This window comes from Bacillus rossius, chromosome 6 (assembly GCF_032445375.1).
Source record: "Bacillus rossius redtenbacheri isolate Brsri chromosome 6, Brsri_v3, whole genome shotgun sequence".
Lineage (NCBI taxonomy): Eukaryota > Metazoa > Arthropoda > Insecta > Phasmatodea > Bacillidae > Bacillus > Bacillus rossius.
In genome coordinates this window covers 14,586,488-14,613,663 of record NC_086334.1, presented here as the reverse complement: position 1 = coordinate 14,613,663, position 27,176 = coordinate 14,586,488, and the positions used below count along the sequence as shown (strand labels likewise).

General features: G+C 35.8%; 1 protein-coding gene across 3 annotated transcripts; it reads left to right on the top strand.

Annotated features, from left to right (window-relative positions):
* LOC134532685 (rab GTPase-binding effector protein 1) lies at positions 1–27,176 on the top strand. 3 transcript variants are annotated; one of them, XM_063369388.1, is made up of 15 exons: positions 1–316; positions 1,997–2,119; positions 3,367–3,549; positions 5,063–5,307; positions 10,597–10,716; positions 11,311–11,397; positions 13,511–13,607; positions 13,681–13,785; positions 14,762–14,979; positions 16,679–16,824; positions 17,583–17,676; positions 18,583–18,770; positions 20,513–20,648; positions 22,526–22,753; positions 24,841–27,176. In XM_063369388.1, exons 1-15 carry the CDS (start codon positions 256–258, stop codon positions 25,006–25,008), a joined length of 2,199 nt encoding a protein of 732 aa, XP_063225458.1. In that variant the 5' UTR covers positions 1–255; the 3' UTR covers positions 25,009–27,176. The 3 variants fall into 3 exon arrangements, with proteins under 3 accessions (XP_063225458.1, XP_063225457.1, XP_063225459.1); XM_063369387.1 differs by having other exon boundaries at positions 5,063–5,319; XM_063369389.1 differs by lacking the exon at positions 1–316 and adding an exon at positions 332–491 and having other exon boundaries at positions 5,063–5,319.

Sequence of the window (27,176 nt, the reverse complement as noted above, 5' to 3'; positions counted from 1 at the left end):
ACATTGCTCTGTGGCTGATTTCGTGTTTTGACTTTACGGTTATGACAGGAGTGAAAATGTTTTTAGTTTGTTGATTTTGGGTGATAACAATACAAAAAATTGATATTATGATCATGTTTACAATTTTCATTAAAACTTCATGTATTGATTGAATTAAGATTTCTGAGTGATTTATTATAGAAATGAATCCGTGATTCAGATTCTTACAGTGCTCTCCAGTTAGTCGATGACAGTGTTATAATAAAGTAAAATAACATGGAAAATTCACACGAAATGCAGGCCACATTGTCAAACAACGCTGTTGATAAAGGTCCAAGTAAGATATGTGGAGGATATTTATGTTACTTAATTTGTAGAATGGACATAAACACTATGATCATAACATGAGTTTTAGTATATTGTTTAATAATTATAATTAAGTCATCAAGTTTAGTAGATCAAACAATTGATGAACTGTCATTCATTAGCTACTTCATTAGGAATAACTTGAGGTAATTTTTGACGCGAACAGCTTTTCTGCCAAAAACATTCTGAAAAATAATGCATCCTTCGTAAAGGATTGTGTTTGTTTATATTTTGCACTATTATGAAATACTTTGTATTAAGAGGGTCAGGAAAATTCAGGAAAATAGAGGGTAATAATCATTAAAAATGAAAACATATTGAAGTTATAATCTCTGTAAGTTTCAAATGACCAAATTTTCAATAATTAAAAATAATATTTACATGTTTATTTTGCCTAAACCACACAATTTTCCTTAATTTCAGGGCCCTGTGACAATACAAACAAATCAAGCCAGAGTTTGTGGAATTTTTTAATTTTTATTTAACTTATAATCATAATTCATTGTTTTTTTTACAAGTTTTTGTTAAGTCCAGGATATTTTGACGTACCGTACTTAATTAAAACAGTACCACAGGATCAATGAATACAGGATAGTGCCATTAGGATGAGATTAACTTGGATACATGCTATGGATATTTTCTGTTTTCATGATATTAGAACATTTAAAATGTTGATGACCTAACATAACCAACATTTTACTTAAGTTACAATCACCTAGATATGCAAAAAATTATTCTCCCTGAAAAAAAAAAAAAAAATTGACAAATTTTTTCTTACAATGTAATTTAACAAGTAATTTTCATACTATTAATGTAACAGACACAAAATAAACAAATTTTCACTTCTGTAACAATTACCCAACCAATCTTTCACTTTTGGTATGATTACTACAAAAATATACCTTTCTTATAAAATTATACAACCGATTGTAATCATTGGCGTAGCTGTGTTCATAATGTTGTGGGGGACAAATAATGATTTTGATGCCATGTAAACCCATTCCCCTCTTACTAAGACGGGGGGTCCGGGGGTTCTCCACCAGAAAATTTTGATTTTAAAGTGCAAAATAGCGCTTTTAAGCAGTTTTTGTATCTAACCATTGGATACATCGATGTTAAAATTATTATTGTTTCCTTAAGATAAAATTTGATGAGTGAAGAAATTACAAAATAAAGTTGGGCAGAATAATATTATAAAATAAAAATATCACGGTCTAGAAAATTGGGGGGGGACAGTCCCCTCCACCCAAAAAGTTCAGGGGGACACGTCCCCCCTGTCCCCCCCCGGTTCCTACGCCCCTGATTGTAATGTAAGGAGAGCTTAATAATTTTGTGTCATACTGGAACTGAATGTTAGCCGGTATTAGAAAAAAGACCATAGCACCACCTTTTGTTGGATTTTCGGCGAATTCACTTCGTGAGAAGAAGCTGAATGCTTACGTTTCCACGGAGAAACAATAAAATAACTTTAAAAAAGATCACTTAGGTGCTGTTGTTTCTTAAGCAACAATATGTAAATATAGTTATTATTTCAATGTGCTCTGTTGCATACATCACACTGTTTTTTTCTTTAGTAAGAGCTGGTCTTAAGTTTCTAATTGCAATTGTAATTATATCCACAAATTTATATTGTGTGTTTACCTTCTTCCAGGTTTAACTTCAGAGGGTGAACTTTTGAAAAGAATAAAGGAATTGGAAGATGAAAAACAAAAATCTCATGAAGAGTTTGGTCATCAACGAGCAAAGATGAAAGAACTTTATTTGCAAAAAGATGGTAATATTTTTACTGTTTCATTGTTTGAATATAATCTATGCGTGGTTGTTGACACATTTTGTAAATTTTCTTTTATTTTCTTTTTTTTTATATGTAGGCCCCTTGTCTTTTAAGAACTCATATACCTAGCCTACAGGGCTTGATTGTTTAGTTATTGTTATTTGTGACTTAAAAAATGTTATAAAAATTAAAACCCCTTCAATTAAAATTTAATTTGAAAAAGTAATAATTACATTTATACACCATGTTGGGCTGAGCTCTTAGTTTTTCAATTTTAATATAATTTCAAAATGAAACACTGAATTACAATGCTGGAAGAAAGTTTGGAAACTTCTTATGATTTTTGTGCATTTTAAAACTTTCAAAATATCTATAAATTTAAGTAATATTTTCAATCGTTACACAAAAAAATATTAAAAAGTTAAAAATATATATATATTTAAAACTTATAGACACCTCATTTACTTTTTACATATCAAATTAATTTGCATACAACATTCATATTAACATTATTTTAGTTATTTCTCCTTTATAACCTGTGTAATAACCCATGTGTTCTTCCCCATTTTAAAGACCCATTGTGACGGACATGGGCACTATTTCCTTTTTCGTCAGGCTTAATTCTGATTGGCTGATTTCATCCAATGTATTTTAGCACCCGTTCTACATGCAAAATTTTTGACGGAAACTCAAGTCGTCCAACAACTTGTCAAGCAAACATGGCCACACTAGTGATGTTTTCGGTGACGTCAAGACCCTCAAACGTCGTTTGACAAAACATACATACTTGAATGCGTTGGAAGCAGAAGTTTGATGATGTGAAAGGGCCTTTAGCAGTCGTGCCCAAACCCTGGCGGGCGAACGTGGTTTAGGAACCATGGCTTGGCTACTACTATTATTAATGTTGCGCGGTGGCGGCTTGGGAATGGACGAGCATCGCATGTAGCGGTGGTGGGCAGGGGCGCAACAACAGGGGGGGGGGGGCAAGGGTATTTTGCCCCCCCCCCCCCCTCCTGAAACCTTGAAGTGGGGGCAAACGGAGGCAAAGAAAGTGCTGTGTAATCAATTTTTAGATAATAAAACTGCTTAAATAGCACCATTTTCCACCTTGAAATACAAATTTTCCCGGGGGAGCAGCCCCGGACCCCCCGCTTCAATAGGGGGGATCGATGATTCTTTATAAAAAGGTATATTGCCCTTCCTTTTGGAAATTTTGTTGTTGCGCCCCTGGTGGCGGGGCGTTGCAGTGGAACTGAGGCACGTGCTGGAGGAGAAGGAGCAGCTGCAGACGCGCGTCAAGAGCCTCAGCCTGGAGCTGGACGAGGCCAAGAGCCAGCTGGTGGTGGAGCGGTACCGCTCGGAGCAGGACGCGGGCGAGGAGAGGAGGAGGTTCCGGCAGGAGACCGCGTCCCTCCAGCAGCTCATTCGAGGTGGGTGGCCGTGGTCACTGTGTCACAGTGCCCCCCTGGCCCCTCGAGATTGATGTCCGTGGTCGCCGGGTTCTCCTCCAGCGCGGTGGCGTGGCAGGGACGCTGCAGCGGCGAGACCTAGCAATGAAACTGTTCGGCGTAAAAATGGTCTTATTTGGTTGTCTTATTTCAGGAATTTAAGAGTGAGTGTTTTATTAAAACATACATAAAATAATTAATCTACATTAGTAATTTTTACTTCAACAGTTTTGTTTGGTTATAAAAGTTAGGGGAGAACATAACATTATATTTATTTTTTAAATTTGCATTAAAATTTTTAGTTTTTTTAAATCTTCAAACCTACATGGTGAGACATCACATAATGTTTGGTTTTCACACACCATGTTACATATTTAATTTTCTCATCATTAGGAAGTTTTGTAAGCTGGACGTTCATGTGGCCGTCAGCAAGTCAGACTAATGGGCTCTCTAAACATTTGTGTTTGTTATTGCTTTGGGAATTGTTTAATGACATAATAACTGTGTGGATGTGTGTGCACACAATATTTATGCTCAATAATATATGCTCAATAATATATGCTCTTGAGTGCATGCACCCTTTAATACCCAAACCATCGTGTCATGTAGAAAACTGTGCAACAAGTAGATGACCTACAGCAACAGTTGACTATGTGATAAGATGATTTATGCTGTGATTTATCATTGCAAAAACAATTTTATAAGGTATGTAGGCTACGAAGCTTATATTTTTGCCAAGCATGGAAACGCTTGTGCGCTAATTAACTTCATATTTATAAAAATTAGTTTATTTGGTTTCCTAGACCAATGATGGCCGACTGCCGGCCCATGGGTCAGATGCGGCCCGTAACAACATTTCACACTGCCCGCTTAAATAATCTACCAAAAAAACAAATCAATGTCAGGTACCCTACCGTGTATTAGCCCTCTTAGCTTGCGCACAAGTCAAAAAAAGTTGAGAGCAGACTGTGTTCGGAAGCTATAATGCTCTCACAAGAATATTGAAAAATATATTTGTATATTTATATATTTGTACTCTATAGTTTGTTTCATGGCAATTATTTGTTTATTAAAAGTTTTAAATGTTTTTTGTACATAATATATTCAATATTTTTTTTAGATATTTTTTTTTTCTTTAGCCTACTAAATGTCACATATTGTATTTTTTGGGTACTATGTAGAATAAACCATTAATAAAAAAAAATTGTTGTAAGAAATTGAACAGTAATTCGTATGTGTTATATTCTTGGATTAGTTTCAAAAATAGTATCTAGCCCTCAAAAAGATTGAAGTTGGTGATCACTGCTGTAGACTGTTAACAAACTTAACACTGCCCATTAATACTCATCTATGCATGAAGTTGGTATCGGAATGACACCCTTCAGAAAGTTTTGCGGTCCCCTGAGAACCGAGCGTTCTCTCTGGGAAGCTCTTGTTTGAGCGAGGGTTCACTGGCCCGGGAGCTGTAAGGGTGAGCGTCGAGAGCTGCTTGCAGAGACGATCGAGGAGTCGAGCCGCCACGCGAGCGAGCTGGAGCAACTGCGTGCAGCCAACAGGCGGCTGGAGGCAGAGGTCCAGGAGATGCGCGCGCACACATCCACGGACCGCGACTCCCCCCTGCTCGCCCCCGCCGCCACCCTCTCCGCCATGACCAAGACGCTGGCCCGGAAGGTGGCCAGCCAGCTTGGGGCCGATCCCTCCGCCCCTTCCCAAGACAGCCTCGAAGACAGTATGCGGAAGGTAAACAAATATGTACGTAACTCTTCCACCTGCTTCTTTTTTTTTATTTTTGGTTTCTTGGGACGGATCTGGTATGTCGGTCCAACACATGCTTCTTTAAGCTTTACTCACTTAAGGGTTTTTTTTTTTTGTGGTTTCCAGTGACATTTTACAGGTTTGCACTGAGTTTCACATGAAAGTAAACACAACCAAGTCAGAAGTTATTGTGTTTACCTGTAAATCTTCTGCCAGCAGGTTGCAGACCACAAAATTGTTCGTTTGATGACCAAATTCCTCATAAAGACGTGATTAAATACGTAGGTGCCCACGTGGATAGGAAACTGCTCTCTTGTCATCATAATGATGCTAAGCAAGGCCAAGCTCAGGGTAGAATGAGCACACTATATCCAGTTATGAACAGGCGATGTGGAGCCACAGTAAAAAATGGCTTACTAGTCTACAAAGCGCTCATACACCCTATAATAACGTATGCAGCCCTTGTCTGGGCAACTGCAGCTAAAACACACCTATTTAAATTGCAGCAAATTCAAAATAAATGTACATATTAGAATCACCACAGATGCCCCAGTGTACTGCTCAGTCGAAGCATTGCATAGTGAAACTGATTCAGAGACTTTGCAAGACTTCTACATTAGGACCACACAATTTTTTTTATGACAAATGCATAAATAGTTTAAACCCTCATGTTTCCTCTCTCAGGAATCATGACCCAATCATAGAACAGAAGTACAAACACCTGAAATCCCTCCTGGCGCACCGCCCGCCGTAGTGCCACGTGATTGGCTGAGCAGTCTGCCGGCCAGCTACAGTCCCCGGCGCGCGAACCCCTTTCCAAACAAAACTAGTTGGCCTCCTCGCGCAAGCTCAGTCGCCTGTGGCAAAAGTTATGTCTAATGCTATGGTACAAAGAAAGGCAGTGTGCGCACAATGCTAAAATGAAACACTGGCACGCTGAAACAAGTATGCTGGCACCCATTCAATCAGCATTGCGCCCAATCACAACAGAACAATCACAACATACTTTATTAAACATGCGTTTAAACAAGGAGAAAACTCACTAGCAGTTCTCAAATTAGAATAAGAGATAATTCTATAATTTGTAGAGTTAAGTGGCCTGTCATACTGTGCTCGCTGATGCATTCAGTGCAAATATACACAGTTGTAGTCGCCAGTACCAGCGAGTGGCATGCAGCTTGCTAGGCGTTACAGTGGTACGACACATTAGGTTAGATTGGCAATGCCAACTTGGATATCGCAGTTATGACTGCTGTAGAGTAGTAGGGTTGTCTAGCCAGGTAATTGACTACTGAACACTGTGGCATGCTCAGGCTGGCAGAGCTGAGTGCTGGACATCACAGTAGTGTTAGTTAAGTTAGGATTCATCTTTTCCGTCCGTAACGAGCCTCAACCCGTTGCCCGTTTCACACAACCCCGGCCCGCACGCGTCCATTCCCTCCCGGCAGAAAATGACAAGTCCTCGTCTGCCGCTGCCCACTGCCCACTGCCAGCGCTGAGCTCTGCTTTACATCACCGTCTTCTGTCGCGCTCCCAGTGGTCGCCCGATGCAACAGTATTTTTACAACGGTAGTTTTTTTACGTAAAACCGAAGCCTATAAAACTGTATAAAAGTTGTAAATAAAATAGGGAAAAATAATATTAAAAATATAATAGGCACAACAACATTTCTTAAAATGTCTAAATAGAGTAAATAGGGTTCGAACCCTGCTCAATCGTCATGATTTAAGATTTGCAAGGTTTTACGAAATCACTCCAGGCATCTTCCAAGTTTTTTTTTTTAATTTATTTTAAAACATTAGAATTTTCTGTGTTTAATTCTTTGCCGGTTTCCCTTGTACATGTGGTGTATTTCCGTCTCTGATGACCTCGTTGACAAGACATAAAACCAAAATGAAATAATTAATTAAAAAAACTGTCACTTATTTGTAGCAAACTATTCTCTAACATTAGAGAGTAGGAGGAATGCAGATATGAAGCAGTTGACACACTCTGTATTTCTTTGAAGGGTTTATCACAACAGTGGGTTTGTATGTAGGTTTTTTTTATAAGAAAATGTTATTTTATTGATTTTGCAGCCTAAGTGATTCAGTGAACTTTTGTATACTACCAATACCAAACATTTAGCTTTCTTACAGATTAAAAAAAAAATCACATTAAAAATACCATATACCTGTGGTATATGTTATATTGTATTTATTCTTCAAGTGTTACATGCTTGATGTTAAATTACAGCTATAATTTTTTTTTTTAATTTAAATGAAAATCATGAAGATTTAATGATTTAAAAAAAGTGTAAGCTGTAAATTTGATCATTTATAGCTATGCAATGGTTTTATATGCAAAACAATGTCACTGGAAAGATGTATTTAAAGATAAAAAATTGAAACAAAAATTGTAGAGTTTGTATCTTACCAATATGAAGTATAAAGTCTGTATTCTTTTTAAATGCACATTTGTGCAATGTGCTTTCACATATTTAAACCAAATAAATTGCTATGTAAGAGTACATGTATGAAGAAAAACTAATGTAAAAAAACTAGCCTACTTTAACATACATGGGCCGAATAGTCTGTATACTGCTTTCAATAGACTAAGTTCATTTTCATTGATTAGAGTAGAAGAAAATGAATTATGGTTAGTGAGGAAAAAAATAACATTTTAACGGTAATGTTTAGGTTAGGTTTTTTTGTGACAAAACTTGTATAAATGTAACTTATAAGTAATGATCAACATAAAAATTATTGAAAGCATAGCAGATTGGCACTGGACAAGAAAGTGTTCTGTCTGTGAGAAAATGTGATGTTTTTGCTAACTAAACATCTATATTTCAAAAGGTAAGCATGTTCATGTTTGAATGGTACACAATGGAATACAGACTTTATATAATACATACGTAGTTATACATATTTATTGTGCTTGCACTGGGAAGATGTTTGTACATGATATTTGTAGTGTTTAATAGATTAAGAGCTGTAGATAATATTAGTTGATTAGTTAGTTTAAATTATAGACACTTGATAGTCTTGCTAACTTCTTTTTACTTTACTAGGTACATATTCAGTTAATTTTAAATATTTGATGAGCTTATTAACAATTGATTTGGGTTGAATGTGCTAGGAAATATTTGTGGATAAGATTTAACACTTTTGAACTGAAAAAATTAAAAAAAATTTATGAGAATTAAGATGAAATCAAAATTTTTGGAGTCAGAAAAATCTTTAAATAATACATAATGTCTTACAAAAAATTTATATGTTATTGAACCTACAATATAAGTTACCAGAAACATTATTTTTCTACTGTTTGTATAGTCTCTTTCTGATTTAACTGTTAAGTTTTGTGTACCATGTTTATACCTTAATTTACTTTTTTTTTTGTTTAATCTGTGTTTGAGTACATAAATTTAAATAGATAACCCGATAGAAATAAAATTTGGCATTCTGAAATAATTTTTAATGATCTCTTGAATGAAGTGTGAGATGTTGGTTTTGTCTTACATCGTGTTTTACACTGTAATATTCTTGATAATGTAGTATGTATATCTTTGGTCATAGATCTACTAACCTTAGGTTCTAGTTGAGATTTAAAATTTATTTTTGTAAAGTATAGTAAGTTTTAAAAAAAAACCTGTTTTTTGGACTGGCATTTGGGAGGATCTGGGTTTGAATCCTGGCTCCATCCATCATGATTTCTGTTTCCCATGAATCATTCCAGGCAAGTGCTTGAATAGTTTCTTACACTAAGCCATGGTTGATTCATTACCCAGTTTCTCTGACTCATGTTGTGTATATACTATATGTCCACAGTGGCAGACATAGGAAAAAGGGGGGGATAGGGGGAATATATCTCCCCAAAGTTGGGAGAAAACTTTGTAAAATATCATTGAAAGCAGTATGTTATTTTGGGTAATGCAAGATTAGCTGTTACAACGCCTGCAATTTCAACTTTGTGAAAAGCCACGTCGCTACTACTACTACAGTAGGCGCATATGTCAGTGTGTTAGTGTCGATAGTAATGTTAAGTATTTTGAACATGCAATTTCTTTTTAAATCCCTTTTTCCTGAATAAAAAATTCTTCCTCCATCACTTCATATCCACATCTTATGACCTCGTCAACCAGATTTAAAACCTACCCTGCAGTTAGCATTTCTTTTTGTTGAATTTTCAAAAATTGTTCTAGCGGGGATTTCACTGTGCATTCTACGCAAAACTGAAATGCAGTCCTAATCAGCTTTTTGTTAAAATTTTCTCAAATGGTATTTTACTGATGTTTCTGAACAATTGGTATGCCGTTCAACTTGTAGATTTTCAAGCCCAAGTGATGTCGTGTGACGGGAAAGTGATTCATAGAGTTTGTGTTTTGTGTTGTGCAGGACATCTAAGTTAAAGTAGAATTATGGCTAATTTTTATTTTTTTTAATTTTAATATGTACTATGAACACTACTTATTGCATTTGCAGTATGTAATTTTGGTTGCCAGTCAGTAATACAGCAGCTGAACTCACCACTTTTGTTTTCATAAAAAAATTAATTTGTGTAGGTATGTAGTAGTAGTAGTAGTAGTAAGTGCACCACTTGAAGCTTATTACAATTCAAGTTATAATTATTGAGTTGTTGTGTTGCTTGACATCTGTTTGGATAAAGCATTCCCCTAAATCTGAAAAGATATTCTACCTTTGAGCAAAGGAAAAAAAAAAACAATAGTTTTTAAAACACTAACAAGCATGTTTTATCTTGTCTGTATATTATTATTTTTAAAAAAATAATTTAATTGTGCAGATTATTATGTGTGAAGTACCTAGTTTGTTTTGCTGATTACAAGTACTAAATTTGTTATAGTTGAGAATGCTATACTAGACAAATGTAACTTTTCCAAACTTCAACTTCATAGTTTGAAAAATCTTAGAATTTCTGTCTTGGTTTAGGGATGCAGTTTCATCTTTTAACACCGTTTGTGTTTTCTCAGAAGTCAGATAGCTTCCACGAAGTTAGTAAACTTGTATAATAAATTTGAAAGCGGTAATTGATTTTGGAAAACCTCTTGGCAGGATACATACAAGTTGGCACTGTTTGCATTTGTAACACTTGGGTTTTCATTCTTTGTCCATATTTTTTTTTTTTGCAAAAGTGCAAAGGATATAACATCAAAATGGTGTGCTTGTGTTTTAATTAGAAAGTGTTGTGTTGGGAATAAAGTGATGATTTTTTTTTCCCCTAGCACAGCCTCAGGGTATTGTTTACGGAAGGTTAATGTTTGTAGTGATGGTTTAGGCACAAGAGGACGCAGAGGTGTTGCGCTCCCTGGTCGTGCCTCTGGAGGAAGAAATCCAGGCCCTGAAAGACAAGTTGCGACACACCGACCAGCAGTTGAGGAAGTTCGAAGACAGCCAGGTGCTGTGCTTGATCTGTTATTGTGAAGTAACACAGAGCTAATGCACGTGCTTCATGTGAAACTTATAATTAGGGACCGGGAAAATCCGCGGATTCGATGACCTGTAGGATAGCCTCTATTATCCTCTGCATTTCTCAAAGTAAACACGCGTGTTCATTGGGTACTGAATTGTGAGGCGTCTCCACTGGGTAGCTTGTGATTCGACGCTTCTTTGGTCGATGGTCTCTCATTGGCTCAGAGAGCTCAAGTTAAACTGCGAGCCAAAAGCAGAACCAGCAGAATTGTACACATGTTTGAATTTCAGCCTATCACGAAATGAATCCGCAAATTTTTCCGGTCTCTACTTATAATGTTACAGCTTGAAACTTAAAACGTTACAACTGTCAGAGAGTACACTATAACTCTATGATTGTCTGTGTTTTTTTGCATGCATTATAATTCTTTAAAAAGAACAAAAAAAAATGTAGTGGAAAGCATGGAGAACATACTTCAACATGTGTGATGGAATTTTCTATCTTGATACAATTAAATTAATTTAATTTTTTGTGTGTTAGCTGGGAACTAACTTCAGTTTGTTTATTTATCCATTTTAGGATCATCGGGTAAAATGTGGAGAGAATGAAGTACAAGTGTGTATAGATAATGATCTGGACCAAGTGGAAAGCCATAGCTTTACAAATGTAAGTTTTTTTTTTACATTATTATACTATTTTTCATAATTTTAAATTGGAGATGCTTACTTGCATTTATCATTATTTCCTACCTTTATGCTTTACCTTTACCCAAAAAAATTTTGGGTTGAGATATTTATCTTAATTAAATAAAATAATTTTAAAAAAACTATTAGATAGTCAAGGTCTAACAAGCCAAAGTTTGTACAATGTTAAAGATAAAGTAAGATTTTTTATGGATTCTTTAAGAAACATTCAGATTCTTAAAAGTCGAATATTATGACATAGTAGACAAAATAAATTCAGCTTTGTATAGCATTAGACTAGCCACGTATCTATCAGTAACTATTTTGTTACATGAAAACCTTCAGCTGACATAGTTCAAATGTGCCTTGCAGCACTTGTCATGAAAAAATTCACATTATTCGCACAGAGGTATGTGTACTTGTATTATTTAACTATCTTGGCATTCAAGGTTGAGCTGCGTCGAAGTGGTGGATTGTATTGACGTTTTGCTTTGCATTGCGTCAGGCATTCAAAATTCAAATTCAAGAATGTGTTTGCAATTGAGCTTTCGCCTGGTGTCGAGGAATCTCTCTCCCTCCCCCCCCCCCCCCCCTACACTTTTTTCCCATTTTTGAAGCTTCTTCCGTAAGTCCTTCCTGCCCCTCACAGCTATTATCTCTCCCAAGAATTATTGCTTCCCTCTTCCCATTCGTCTCCACTCCCTCTGTATTTTACACTCATGGTTTCCCCTTCCCCCCTGCAACCTATCCCCCAGCTGCCCCCAACCTCTTTCCCCCCTGACCACTTTAAACACCCTTACCAGTCTTTCTACCCTACCGTGTGTCCTTGATCATCACTGATGGTGATGGTCTGTGCATCTTCAGAGTTGAGCATTACACTTAGAGCTAGGCACTGCCATGTGTCTTTTACAAGAAGTCTCAGGTGTCAGCTAATCAGAGTACGGCTTTCCTGCCATTGGCTTCAGTATCAACCAATAATTTTTGGACCTATTCTCATTGACTGTGTTGGTCATTTGAAGTTAGGCTCTGTGTGTCTTCGCTCCTCTTGTTCCCATTTTTTGTGGTACCCAGGCTTTGCTCGGCTTGAAGACCTTTTCTTTGTTTATGCTGTTTGGGTATTTGAATACAGTGGAGTCCCAGTAATCTGAACCTCCGCTGATCCGAAAATCTGGCTAATCCGAACGAGTTCTGGATGGGAAAAAAAATTGTTTTCTATTTTAAAAATTAATTTTGATGTCTTGACCTAACTATCAATATTATTATGTTTATTGATTTCGTGCTTTTAAAAGTGTTACACTACACGCTGTGTTACTGTGATATTTATAGAGATGTATTTTACTGCGCTCTGTTGCATTAGCAGAATTATTTGGTTAATCTGAAAATATGGTCATCCGAACAAGTCTCTTTCCGAATTAGTTTAAATTAGTGAGAATCTACTGTATTTATATGGCCTCTCTAACTATCCTGTTCTTGTACTTTTCTCTATGTTGGCGATTGTGTAGAATTTATTGAAGTCTGCAGTGGTGTTTGGTAATAAGAAGAATGTTCTGCTATGGCGAATCTGTGGTTGTCTTGTTTATAGTCACTGATGTGTTTTATGATTCAAGTTGCTACCCTACTTCCTATCTGTCCTCTGTTAACCAGCCCAAAGAATCATTGTGCTTTGTAAATTCTGGCAAGCTGTTTGACTGGAGTTTTATCCTTTACTGTGGTTTACAAATAGATTCATTCAATTTGCTAGAAGAAGCTTTTGGTTGTCCTGACTCCCAGTAGCAGATCCTGAGGAGGGGGAGGGAACTAAGGGGTTCAAGGGGCCCCCCCCCAAAACCATCTGGGTCCACCCCTGACAAATCTCAAATTAAACTTGATACTATCCTACTTTCTTAGTACTACACTACCTGGGTCAAGCCTCTCCAAACCAAAATCCTGGATATACCACTGCTGACTCCATCTTATGCATGTTGATCTGAGTATATGGCTGATAAAGTGTGATAGAGGAATATTATTTGTGAAACTTTTCAACTTTTTTTTTTTGACGGCATTTTGACTTTGTGGATTAACATTTTACAAATTGTTTCAAGTGCCATGTTGTTTAGGTGGACTCTCCTGCGAAAGTGAAATCTGGTGACGGGGAGAACCAAGAGGACAGCTGCCCCGACGTTGAAGAGCATCTGTCCCAGGACGTAACTGCAAGTAAGCTGAACCTGAGCTCGCACATTCCGTGTCTGTGTGATGGCACGATGCTACGGTGAGCGTGTGCTTTCAGGTCCTTCTCCTGTTGCGAGCTTGCCTCCAGCTGTGATTGCAGTGACGGAGAACGATGACAAATCTATCGAAGATGCAAGTACAGTATTAGAAGTAAAGGATGTGTGTAAGTTTGTATTTTTTTTACACTTTCTAAATATTTTGGCGATGCTTGGAAGTGTAAACAATTTTTTATTCATACAGTTAGAAGAAATGTTTTGTAAAAAAAAAATTCATAGGGTTTTTTTTTAGTCTTTGGGGTCACACGTCACACCCACGATCAAACTTTGCGGGTCTGAAATAGCTCATGCTATTGAAATTTTTGAATTTTGTACTTCTACATAATTAAAGTTAATTAATTTTAATGCATCTGTTTTAGGCTATTTATAATCATTTTTTGGCGTTCAATTTAATGGTAGGGTTACTAAACTTCTAGAGATTTAAATTTAAGTTTAGAATTTAATTTTTAGGATAAAAATAGAGAATTTTTGTAAGCATTGGCTAAAAATATTTTTATGATATTTTATCAGAAAAAATTTTGAAATAACACACAGTTGGGAAAAAGTATACAAATAGTAAGGTAAGTACTGTGGTGTAGACAAACACTGTCAGCAGTACACAAACACTTTTAATTTTTATTTTTTTTTTCTGAAATGTTCTGCAAATTTTGTAAATTTAATTTTGTTTACAAACAAAATGTTCACAATATCATACTTACTAGGGTTGTGCTAATCTTTGCTTGTGTTATCGCTATTAAAAATTCAGGCAATTAATCATTGGATTCAATAAAAAATTTCTTTTAATGAGATTGGATAAGACAAGAATTTTTGATATAATAGTGAATATTGAATTGTTTAATCAATATTCATTTGATTTATATGGTTTTACAGTACTAATTGGTACTCACTCATACTTTTTCTTATCTTAAGCATCAATCTTGATATCCATCCAGTTATATAGTATAAAGGATGAATTATTTTGAGTTTACCTATAATGTCCTAAAATATAAGAATTTCTTGAACATAGAGTGAGATGTGTTATTCATTAATAATTATATGAAACAGTGTTGTTACAATGTTTTGTGTGTGTGTTCTTGGAATTAGCTGCAGATGAGGATAAGACGGAGGCAACATGTGATATGTGTTTGAATTATGAAACACAGCTGGTGAAAGCACAGCAACACACCAAAGAACTAGAGAAACAGTTAGCAGCCATGGAACGCACCTGTGAACGCTTTCGAGAAGACCTAGTCACGGAATCCACCTTTCGCAAAGAAATGGAGGAAAAGTGGAATGAAAAAAGAGAGGAGCACAAAGCCAGGGTAATAACCTGACCCTCCTTCCTTCTCCACTTTTTTTAATTTTTACTTGTCTTCATTGATGGGCCATGTCCATTTTCTTTGAAATCCAAATATTGAATTTGATTCTTAGAAGAGTGCCTCAATCCAAATATAAATTAATGTCAAGAGTCAAGACTAAAATAATACATGAGCAAAAAAACTGAAATTCAATTTTTTAAGAAACTTTCAACCCATGAATTTTTAAATTTTTTTAAATGAATATAAAAGCTTGTTTACTTGTTCTGGATATTAATAACTCTCTCTTTTTTTTTTTTGGTCTTGACAGTGATTTCTAATAGTGAAGCATAGGCTTTCTTCATTTTTTTGTTATAATACACTTACCTCGTACACTAACATCAAATTGGTGCTATGGAGGTTGAGTGATTCCACCAAAACAACCAGGGTTCAAATCCCGACGAGGTGTCAAACCCGGTTTTTATTTGAGTGGGATACGTGGGAGGACGTTGCAGTAAACTGGCAGCTTTTCTTGAGGTTCTTCCATTTTCCGTACCCATGCATTCCGTCAGCTCTCTGTTCATGTCACGTCACCCCTCACCATCATCTTTAATGCCCCAATGTGAAGACATTAAGCCCGATGATTAACGTTCTCAATATTTCTCACACCCTATGCATATTCAGATACTAGGCTTACGTTTAAATGTAGATTGTCAGGAGCACTGCTAAAGGTGTTCTTCCAGTAGCCTTCCACTGCTTGCCTAAATAGCATTTACATGAGCATAGTGATCTATAGGCATATGTCTGTTGAGTAAGGTGAAACTGGTATCCTGTTGAGATGCAATAAATCCCTATTAAAAAGTTTTACATGGTGCTTAGAAATTTACACTTGATTTAGAGTAAATATTTTATTAAAAGAGTAATATTGTATGTTTTTGTAGTTCTCGTGCTAAATTGTTTAAACTTATAGTATAAGAAATTTTCTTCAGAGGGTTTTACTGTATAAAAATTTTGCTATCAAGCGCTATTGTATTCTAATTATAAATAAAAACAAACAATTTATAAGCAGCCAACAATTTAAAACAGAATTTTTTTTAAGCTGGGCAACTACTTTCCTTGATGTGCTGATAACCTAACTGGGTGTATACCAGGGATGAACATGTTCTGTCATTCCCAGTTTACATGCAGTGTTTTTTTAGCGCTTAATTCCGGAAGAGTTGAGAACACCCAACTGAACTGTTTATGTACCGTATTTACCTTCAGAAGGATCGCCCCTGCGTATGGGTTGCACCTTTAACTTTGGGCAAAAAAAATTTTTAACATTTTTTTTGTAAGGATCGCTTTCGCTTTCGAATAAAGGTGACACCATATGTCTTTCTTCACTAGAGTTCAATGGATACAAGTGAAGTCTTTGTGTTCGTCTCTTAAGTTTATTGCAGCGTAATAAATATAGAACTGGTGTTGACTCTGCGCTGCTCACGGAGTTTCACACGACTGCTCAGATATTTTGATTAAACAAATTGTACGTGCTCATAGTTACATTAGTTAAAAACCAATATAGGTTAGTTATTTACACACATGTTCAACCTTATATATAAACTTGAAAGTCAAAAAACCTCGCATAATGGACGCAGTTAATTTTTTTTTAAACTAATAATCTACATGAAACGTGCGACCCATGCACGTGAGAGTGAGCAGGGGCTGGGCAGGTGCTGGACTGCGACAGGTAGCGGAGCTGAAGCAGCAGGTGGCGGATGCGGAGAGCGTGCTGACGGATCTGCGACAGGTGTTCAAGCAGGTGCAAGTGGACATCAAAGAGAAGCTCCTCAGCCTGACCCAGCAGCGAGAGCAGGTCCAGGAACAGCTCACCAGGTAGTGTGGTGGTCCAGCATCAGGGAAAAAACAGGAAAAACCTGTGGCTGTCAGGGGAATTTCGAATTTCCGAAGGGGGAAAAAAAAATCAATGTCAAGGAAATGTATATTGGTTCAGATGATTTAAATGAAATTTTTTAGATAAAGGGTCATTCTGGTTTAAATTATTATTTTGAACATATGCCATTGCTAGTTTGCACTGTACGTCATAGAAAAAACCTCGACGACCTGACAAAAAAAATGAGTACAGTATACAAACACACAGAAGACAAGCTAAAATCGCTGACGTCAAGAGGTAAGTTTATAGACACCACAGACAAACATAGTGTGCTGATTTTGGCTTGTTTAGTGTGTTTTTTTTTGTATTAGTTCTTTAGGGTTTTTTTATACATACAATACAAACTAGCAATGGTCTATGTCTGAAGTAATGATTTAAATCAATCTCCTCCATTGAAAGAATATTTCAAAGAAAGTTCATTCTGTGTACCTCTCAACTATTAACTGTATCATGCATACCTATTGTTTTTATATTCAGTATTTGTTACGTTGCAATGCAGGTGTGCCTAGTATACTGAAGCGTTTTCTCTTTTTGCAGCAATGTTTTCCATTTATTATGACTTCATAATTTTTTTGTACTTGTTCAGTATGATTTTAAACTGTTTGCACACACAAAATTTTTTTTACCATATTATAATGTACAATGATATCATGTGAACTTATTCAAGGTTAGTATGTGTCTAATATTTAATTTTTTGCAGGCTTCAGAAGGAGAACGATAATTTGATTGGAAAGCATAGTATGAATTCTGAAGAGCTGCAAGACCAGGAGATAAACTTTCCAAATACAGTAGAAGTAAGCTTTCAATGAAAGAAATTTCCAGCTTTCCTGTGCACTAGATTATATGATAATTTATATAAATAAGTAGTATAGATCAGTTCCTTTTAAACTCCATAAATCAAGGTAATTGATGTCATAAAAAAATTGAAGTTCAAAGCAAGTACATACTAACTATTTTTTGAGTGATTTGCATTGCATTGTATTTAGAATAAGGTAGTAATTTTTTGACAGTAGTGTTCAAATTCTGAAGAAAGTTGTGTGAATAGTATGAATAATATATTTAGTTGCTGAGTGTAAAATATATTCCCTACCTTTTTATTGTCAAAGCTTTACATGTGCCCTATTCATGTATGTCTTCCTGGTGTTAAAGAGACAAATTTTTAAAATAGGAAATTTGTTGAATCAACTCAACAAATAGTGACAGCCAGTGGTGTAGGAAGCGGGTGGCAGGGAATGGCCCCCCCGGAGCAATTTTGAGGAGGGGGGGGGTGCCGTGACGGCATTTTCAGTTCTGGCCAGGGGCACCAGACACCTTAGCTGGTGACAGCACTAATATCAGTTGCAAGATTGAAAATACATATATATTATTTTACTATCTATTTTGTACATAGATTTTGATACAAACTCCATGCTGAGTGCTGAGAAAATTATATTCATTAATTTAATACATTAAAAGATTAGAGTTTTGTGATTTTTGTTACGTTTTGAATGAAAATGCTAGTAATTTTATGATTTTACAGGGTTTTCGGTGCTTTACGGTTTATTAAATTGTAGTTGTGTGTTTTAAGGTGCATTGACGCGTATTTTGGTGCTATTTTGAGTTAGTTGCGATTCACAATGTAATCTCGTCTTTCTGAATCACCTGCCAGTGTGTGTGCGGAAGCACCGCTAGGGTGTTGGGAATGGGTCGGCCGTTGCCAGGAGCTTCACGAGATGCTGCTGGCGTACCGCGACGAGCTGATCAAGGCCAAAGTGGCCAAGGAGGTGAAGGAGGAGCAGGAGCGGACGCTCCAGTGCGAAGTGCAGCTGCTGAGGGCGCAGATGAATGCGGAGCAGGAGGGCCGGGTCAGCATGGAGGACAGCCTCACCGCCGAGCTCGATTCCCTCAAGTGAGTCCTCTTCACAGCATGCTGGAACTCTCATTCGAGGAGTTTCTGAAGGGAGTTGATGAATTCTACACGTATTGGCCGGGAAACATTGTAAAAGAATCATCGAATATGTGTGTTTAGTACAGATTAGAAGCAAAATCATTTATTTCAATTTGTTACATGTCTATTACCACAGCTTAAGTGGTAGGCACTATTAAATTTACAAAAATGTTTGATACCATATTTATCCGCGTATGGATCGCACATTTTATGCCTATTTTTATTTTTAAAAAAATCTAGCCCGATTATTATGCAAATTTATAACTTTGTGTAAAAAAGATTATATTTGCAGTGTGTCATTGAGTATGTGTGGAAGTAACTCTTCTGTGTTGGTTTTTAATAAGTATGTTGCAAGTAAGTATAAATTGTTTAGTTAAAATATCTCAGCAGTGCATGAAAAGAATTATAAATGGCACCGTTGTACCCGTCTGCGCGGCCGGCGTGCCAGTTGCCCAGTCGGCGCCGGTGAGACGTGACTTACTGGGCTAGCATTCGACTGGAGGGGGAAATCTAAAAATAAATCGGCCAGTTTGTGTGTTTGCTTAAGTTTTACAGGTGTTAAGGAACAGTTGAAAATTAATTGTGACAAACTACTTATTTCTACAGCAGTTATTTGCTTCACACAATATAACCTGTATCTGCCTCAGAGGTTTTCTTACAAACTGAAAACTGAAAATTTTTTGTGTTGTAAAAACCTCAACAGTGTGACTTAAAGCACCTTTAACGACCCAAAAGCCTTTGGATGTTTTTTTGTTAATGTTTCAAACTTACGAAGAACATTTCAGAAAAAAAATATTTTCTCTACAGAATTAGTTTGCACTTTTTATTTCACTAAACCTTTTTCCTGATCCCGAAACGATTCTCACGGGAAAAATTCTTTCCCGCCGGAAAATTTCCAGGTTTAAAAAGTCTATTCTCGCACAGCCCTACTAAATTGGTCACTGTAAAAGAATAGGTACTCACTTTATAGTTTTTCAAATTTACAAGATGTTTTACATTTATTAACAGTTCATCATAAAATACTTTTATTATAATTATAAAGTATGCTGATATGATTGAAAGAGCTTATCCTCTATTACTGTAGTAATTTCTGAACTAAACTACATATTTTAGTATGATTTGCAGTAGTATGTAATCTACATCTATATTTTAATAATATTTAGACAATTGCTTTTCAACCAATTACCAAATTTTTTTGTTTAAATGTATGAAATCTTGTAGGGCTCTAGTTACCAGTTATTTCATAAAACATTTTTAATGTATTTCTTTGGAACAATATTTTTTTCTCAAAAATTCAAGGTATCACAAATTCTTTTTTTCCTCTCTCTTTAAAGAATTTTTTATAAATTGATGTAATTAATAATTATCAGATAAATCTTGGTTTTGCATCTAATTAATATGGCTTTATTATGTAATTAATTAATACTTTGCACCCAATTACCGAACTTAGTTTTGCTTCTTACGTATTAGAAAGTCTATTATTTAGTGGATGAAAACAGGAAGTATCCATGGAGACTATAAATTTTCTTAAATAGTGAAAATTGTAAAATCCCTGCAATATTATAATTGTAATAAATGGTAATAAAGAGTAATAAAGATAATTGTAGAGCTGGTGGGTGGTACCTGGTATTCCAGTAATGAATACCTATGAAACATCCGTATTGCTTGAGTTGAGAAGTTGATTTCATGCTGTTTGTCTGCAGGACACACTTGCATCAGTTGGAGCGTGAAAACCACACTCAGCAGGATTCTTTGGAGAAGCTAGAACTGACAGTTACCAGGCACCAAGAAACAATAGCCAATCTCAAGTTCCAGTTGGAGGAAGCTCTCAGAGCTAAGGTACTTTATATTATACATATATGTTTTAAGTCAGTCTAGGGTGTAGGTTCCTTGTTTTTTATTACGGTTTAAGTCCAAATGGAATCACTTGACAATGATAGTCCTGACTCAGAATCCTGATCTTAGTATACATAGAACAAGTCATTTGTTACATATTACTAAATTATTCTTGCCTTCACTCATGCTTGGCAGTTTATGACAATTTGCTAAGAAAATTTTTTGTCCTAGTTCCAATGTTATTATAGTCTATGAATGGAATTAAATTACCATGTAATATATTTTTCTTTGAAAAATTAGCTTTACAACTCGAACCCCCAATTAAGTAAAAACACACTGAAATACGGCCACTCTAAGGGATGGACTCGCAATGTTAATCAACATGATCAGCTAAGTACTCTCTTGTAGGCAGCCCATACACCTCAGTCTGCATGCGGTCTTCCCACGTGCTCGTCCATAAAAAACAAAAAAAAAAAAATATTGCTTATTATGGTTTTTATTTACGTTACTCCTTACATCCTTCACAGTGTTTAGCACTATTAGTTATAGCTGGTGGCACGAATGGATTTAAAGGCTGATCCAGGACACCAAGTGTGCTGGACTAAGTAAGAGTTCTTATAGCTTGACAAAGCTTTGACTGGTGATTGAAATATGTAATAATCGAGCGAAACAGTCTATTGCCAGAGGTAAGCCCTGAAGTTAAAAGATGAACGTTGGTCAGAAAGAGAAAAGTTGAAGACGACGGGGTGCACGGAACCTCGCCCCAGGCAGCGGTGGCGATGGACTGTGCTCCTCCCAGCGCGTCCTAGAGGCAGGTCACTTACATCTGGCAGACTACCGTTACATACATTTGGAAAAGCGTGCCCCCGGGAAAAAAGAGTGGATACATGTAAACCCTTGTTTAAATCAGCCTGATGGCTGCAATTAATAACATCAGTTAACTAAATTACTTAAAACAAACTATAAATATGTAATAATGGTCCGCTTCGGGATTGTTCGGCGTAGCTCTGCATCGTTTGGGTAACTGAATGCTTATTTTATTACAACTAACGAAAAGCCTCTCCTGGAATTGGTAACTTCGTCCGCTAAAACATAAAACACTTTGGGGGAAAATAAAACAGGATACAATTAACTAGGCAGGCATCTTTTAAGGGAGTGAAGCACTGACGCCATGCACGTTGGCGCAGGATTCAAACTCTCACGGGACACTGTAGCACAGGAGGGACAGCAGCGAAAGAAGTGGCGGTGGTGGTTGATGGGCCAAATCTGTCTCAGGAGGGGTGTAACAAACAATGTGTAATTACGATTAAAGTTATTAAAAAGGCTTTTTTTTTAGTAGGATGGGACAAACCATTTCTAAAATTTAAATTTTATTATTTTAAGAAAATTTGATGCAAGGTTTTTTATTATCTTTTATTTTATGCCACTATATTATTGTTGTGCATAATGTTTAATATCCAGTATATTTTTCTCTCTTTTTAATTTGACTATATTTTGCATCAATTTCTCTTGGATTCCTGTAAGTGTGAAAAAAAACATAGTTTCAGTGTATGTTTATATTTTATTCAAAAAGTATTTGATATTTGGGAAATATTTTCATATTCAATTCAAAAATTTATTTGAATTAAAAAAAAACCGGATTGCAGAAGCCTACCCTATATTACTGCTGTCAAACTCTTGTGTTCTTATCTGAAAGTAGTCGTGGCATCAGATTCCTATTCTAAAATATGCTTGGCTACGCAAGTCAGCAGCCAGGAGCATTAATAGTTGTACAAGTCAATGCCACATGCCTTAATCTACAGTACTTCCTATAAGAGAAACTCTTTGAAACGTGAGGCGTGGGATGTGAAGTATTTGCGAAGCTGTGTTTTTTTATGCAGAAGCAGTTGGAAGACACTGTGGCAGACCTGCGCAGCCGAGTGGGCTCTCTGCAGCAAGAGCTGGACAACAGCGAAGCGGTCCAGAAGGACTTTGTGAGGCTGTCGCAGTCGCTGCAGGTGCAGCTGGAGAGGATACGGGACACGGACACGGAGGTGCGGTGGCAGCACGACGACGACATCGAGGACTGCCAGAACTGTCGGACTCCGTTCACAGTCTCCCGGAGGAAGGTCGGCGTTTATCTCCGTTCAGTTTAGTAGTTTCAGCGGTGTTGGGTGTACTTGCAACAGACTCCCAAGTTGGGATGTAACTGTGCAAGTAATGAGTTGAGTGAGTTGATACTAAGGATGTTCAGAGGTGTGTCTGTGTGTCTGTTTGTTGTTGTGTTGCCTTCCCCGCGCCCACGAGAGTGGTGGGACTCTGTGGCCTTCGTTGTCACTGTCCCCCCACAGGGCAGTTGGGTAGCTCTGAAACTTAAGATGACGGGAGTCAGGGAAAGCAACAGTTGTTATAGTAAAAGTTTGGATTTTAAGTTCATGAAGTGAAAACTGAACAGTTTAAGACAGTAATTTTTAGAAAAATTTACAAAAAATTACAAACATATTAGATGTTGTAGTTTAGTAAAAAAAGCAATGTTATAACCAGGAGTTGTGTTCAGGGGCCTTAAAACGAATTTACCATTATATCTTGAAATCGACATGGCTTAGTTAAAAATTCTAAGAAAAAGATTTTGAACATTAAAGGACTTTATACAAAAATTTTTTTTCTTTTGTCATCTTCCTATTAACTTTAATTTTATATTTCATAGTGTTTTCATGCATTAACTAACAAATTTAATTCAATAAATTATTCTTAACAAAGTTATGCATTATTTTTCTCCAATGCCTTTTCACATTGATTGTTGTTGCTTTTATATATTCAACATGCAAATACTGTATCTCATACAATAAACTTATCAAAAATTCACAATGGAACATTCAGTCTTAAAACCTACAGAGAAAATAGAAATTCCATCCATGATGCGAGTGTGTGAATAGCAGTGGGGAAAATCAGTATCATTCCTTTGCTCTAGACTGTAGTTGAGAGAGCATTAAAAAATCTTTAATCTTGTTTTTATTTTTTATTTTTTGTGGTAGCATTAAATTTGAGGAACAAAGGGGTTTGGTAAGAACCACATTATATATTTTGCACCATTACTTGGTTTTTTTTTACATAGGATAGCCAACATAAACAAAATGCAGAATAACTTTTAATAAAAAACCTAAACACAATTATTCATGCCTATTTAAAAATGTCAAATTATTTCTATGCAAGCGTCTGGACACAAAAGAGATTTTTGGATCCCAAAAAATAAACTGTAAATTTGCTCCACAAAGTTTTGCATGTGTCACTATAAATTGTTAACATCCCTTTCCTGCACTTTACACCACATGTTTCAGCCTAGTCTTTCATAATTGTAAAACTTTTGTGTATTCACATCTATCTAAAAACAAAGCAACTGACATGTTTAGGAAATGCAGCACTTTGCTGTAAAGAACTGACTACCAATTTTGGAATTATTACCATCCCACCAAACTATTCATTAGCAGCAGCATGGAAGCAAGTTCAGCATACATTTTGCCAATTAAAATTCTCCAAGTTTTAGTTTCGATTGTATCAAGTGTCTGTTTAATAAAATGCTCATTAATCAAGGTTTTAGAAAAATCTAAAAAAATATATATATATTACCGGTTATAGGAAGTAATGATAATGAGGTTATTGAAGTTTAAATGAATAAAAATTGCATTGTAAAAAAAAATCTAAGCAGTATAAAAATGATATAAACTTAAGAATGGGTTTTTATAATGATTGCCTATTTTATAATTGTTTTGAAAATAATTTTTGAATATAACAACATTAATGAATGAAAGAGAAAAAAACAGTATTTTGTCGGCTTACTTCTGAAACCTCGTAACTCCTTTGCAGTCAATTTTACGGGAGAACATATGAGCTTTTGGAGCACGGTTTCGACTGACAAAGATACGAGGTTTTATAATTTGTGAATAGAAAAGAGACTAAGTAGAGTTGACTTACGAGGTTTTATCAGCATATGCACTATGAAAAAATGAAAAAAAAAATACACCAAATACATCCGGAATATAAAACTGGGAAAATATGGACTTACGAGGTTTTAGAAGTAAGCCAACGATTTTACAATTTTTGAAATACTAAGATTGCGTGGTATTATTTTATTTATAATTTTTTTTTTTTATATCTCTTTGGTTTTGTGAGTAAGTTCGACGTTGTGCGTGCACATCGCATTCCGCGCTGCTTGCAGCAACACTGCCGACACTGCGGGAGGATCTTCTGCGGTAACTGCCTGTCGCACAGCGTGCAGAGCGGGCCGAACCAGCGCCCGTCGAGGGTGTGCGACGTGTGCCACACTTTGCTGGTGCGGAACACTGCGCCCTACTTCAGCACGGAGCCGCCGCACACGCCGGACTGAGCTGTTCTCTGCCGCGGTCCTTCTCCGAGGGCTTGTCTGCTGCGCCCCAGCAATACTAACGAATTCCGGCAACAAGCATTCATCGAACATGAAATTATTTTGCGTACAAATTTTCTGAAGCGGGAAAGAAATTGTCCTCTTAAGTCATTTTACTCACGTGAATTAGTGTGGACTTTTTTTTCTTCTTTCTTTCGAGTTACAACAAGCACAATCAAACATGTAAGAATGATAACTGTTAGGTAGCTAATATCTAAAAAAAAATTACATGTTGAATGAATATTGTACAGTCAGTGTGAATAGCTACTGCTTCAGAGAGCGTTTATTGTACATTGAGAAGAGAAAAACCTTATGTTTTGACAACTATGAACTTGTATATGATCAGCTTAAAAATTATATAGTAACAACCGTCATGGGAAGGCCTGTGGTATAGCAGAAGTAAAAATGAATTTGTTCTTTAGGCCATAACCGAATGAATGATAATATTTTGAAATTAATTTCCACCTGCATTTTCATTATCATTGAGAATGGTTACTTTGCAAGCAGGAATATTAAAAGTGGAATTTAATATTTTCTTAGTACTAGTATCATGTTTGATATCAGAATCTTTATGATGTTGGAATTATGCCTGTGTTTTTTTTTTTTTTTTTTATCTGTTGGTTTGAGCCCAGTTAGATTCTTCTTTGAAACCTTACATTTCATTTCTTGCAAGTATGTACGTTTTTTTTGTATGCACGTCTCTGTAGCATTTGTGCATGCACATTTTTTATGTGGACAAGTGCACTTGACTTTTTTTTATATATTGCTTCCAGCATTTTCCTTTGCTAGATTTTCCATCTTACAATTTATTGCAGCTGGTGACCAAATCCCTGTGGGAATAAGTTTTGTCAAATCCATTTCTATTTATCTCTTTCAAAGTTTTGGGAACTATTATGCAAAGCCTGCGTTGTTTTGGCTGTCTCGTTTATTAACATCTCACTTATTTGGATGTGCCTTTATTTTCTTGACTGACTTTCACTCCATCATATATTTTTTCCCTTGAAGTAGCAGTAGTATGTCTTAATTTCAAATATAGCTTTCTTTTGCTAGGTACTTGATATGTTAATATTCAAATACACATTAATTTCACTCTTTTCGCACTTTTATGCATTTATGACAAAATATTTTCTCTGCATTTTTTTTTTGTGTAGCTAATCACCAATTTACAGCATCCAGAAAAACAAGGGTGGTTTTTGTTCTAACAAGCAGTGTTATCTGATATCTTTATATACATACATGTCTCTCGGTACAAGAGAATTGAGTACCTGCATGTGCCCATCTTTTATTAAGTTATTAGAAGCAAACCTGGCTAATTATCTCAAATCTATTAAGGTACAGTAATTTGTTTGCATAAAATGTAAAGTAGTGTATGACAAAGCAAGATGTCTTCATTTAGTGAAATAAGAAGGCCTGGATCATTATGTAAATGTAATATGCTCATAGGTTTTTTTTTGTGTCATCTGCTATTATTTTATTTTAATTTTCACTTTTCATCAAAATTTTTATTTTATTCATATAAATTTTTTAAATGCATGTAAATTGATTTCAGACATTATATTTGTTTGCCGACAGTCTCATTTGATTAAATACTGCTGCAGTTATATGTATGTAGTGAAGGGTGAGTTTTTAAGGTTTTTAAAGCATGCACCCAGTTATCACCATGTTGTTGTATGTAGTTTTTTGCTCTTTCTCTGTACACCTTTTTGAACTGTTAAGCTAACTATTTTCTTTGTTTACTATGAGTATGTTATTACATATGTATTAAAATTTTAAAATTAATATTCTTTGCTGTTTACTGCTTTTTCGGTAACAGCATAGCCAGTTCCTGACTTATGAATCTACAATTTGTGATGTAATTAAATTATTTTAGTTTGTTGAAAGTTTAACTAAAGTTTATTTTTTGTGCCATTTCTGTGAATCATTGTACCCAGTTATTGATATATAATGATCAATAAGTAAACAAAATGATGAGTTCTATATTTATATTGATTGATCTTTGATGGTAGTTTGTACAGGTACCTACAGTTATCACTCTAAGACTATCAATGGTGCTGTGTTTATTTCTGTTGTTGCTTTTTTGTTTTGTTATTTATCCTACTTTCAGATGAGATAAATTTATGTACAGTGGTAAA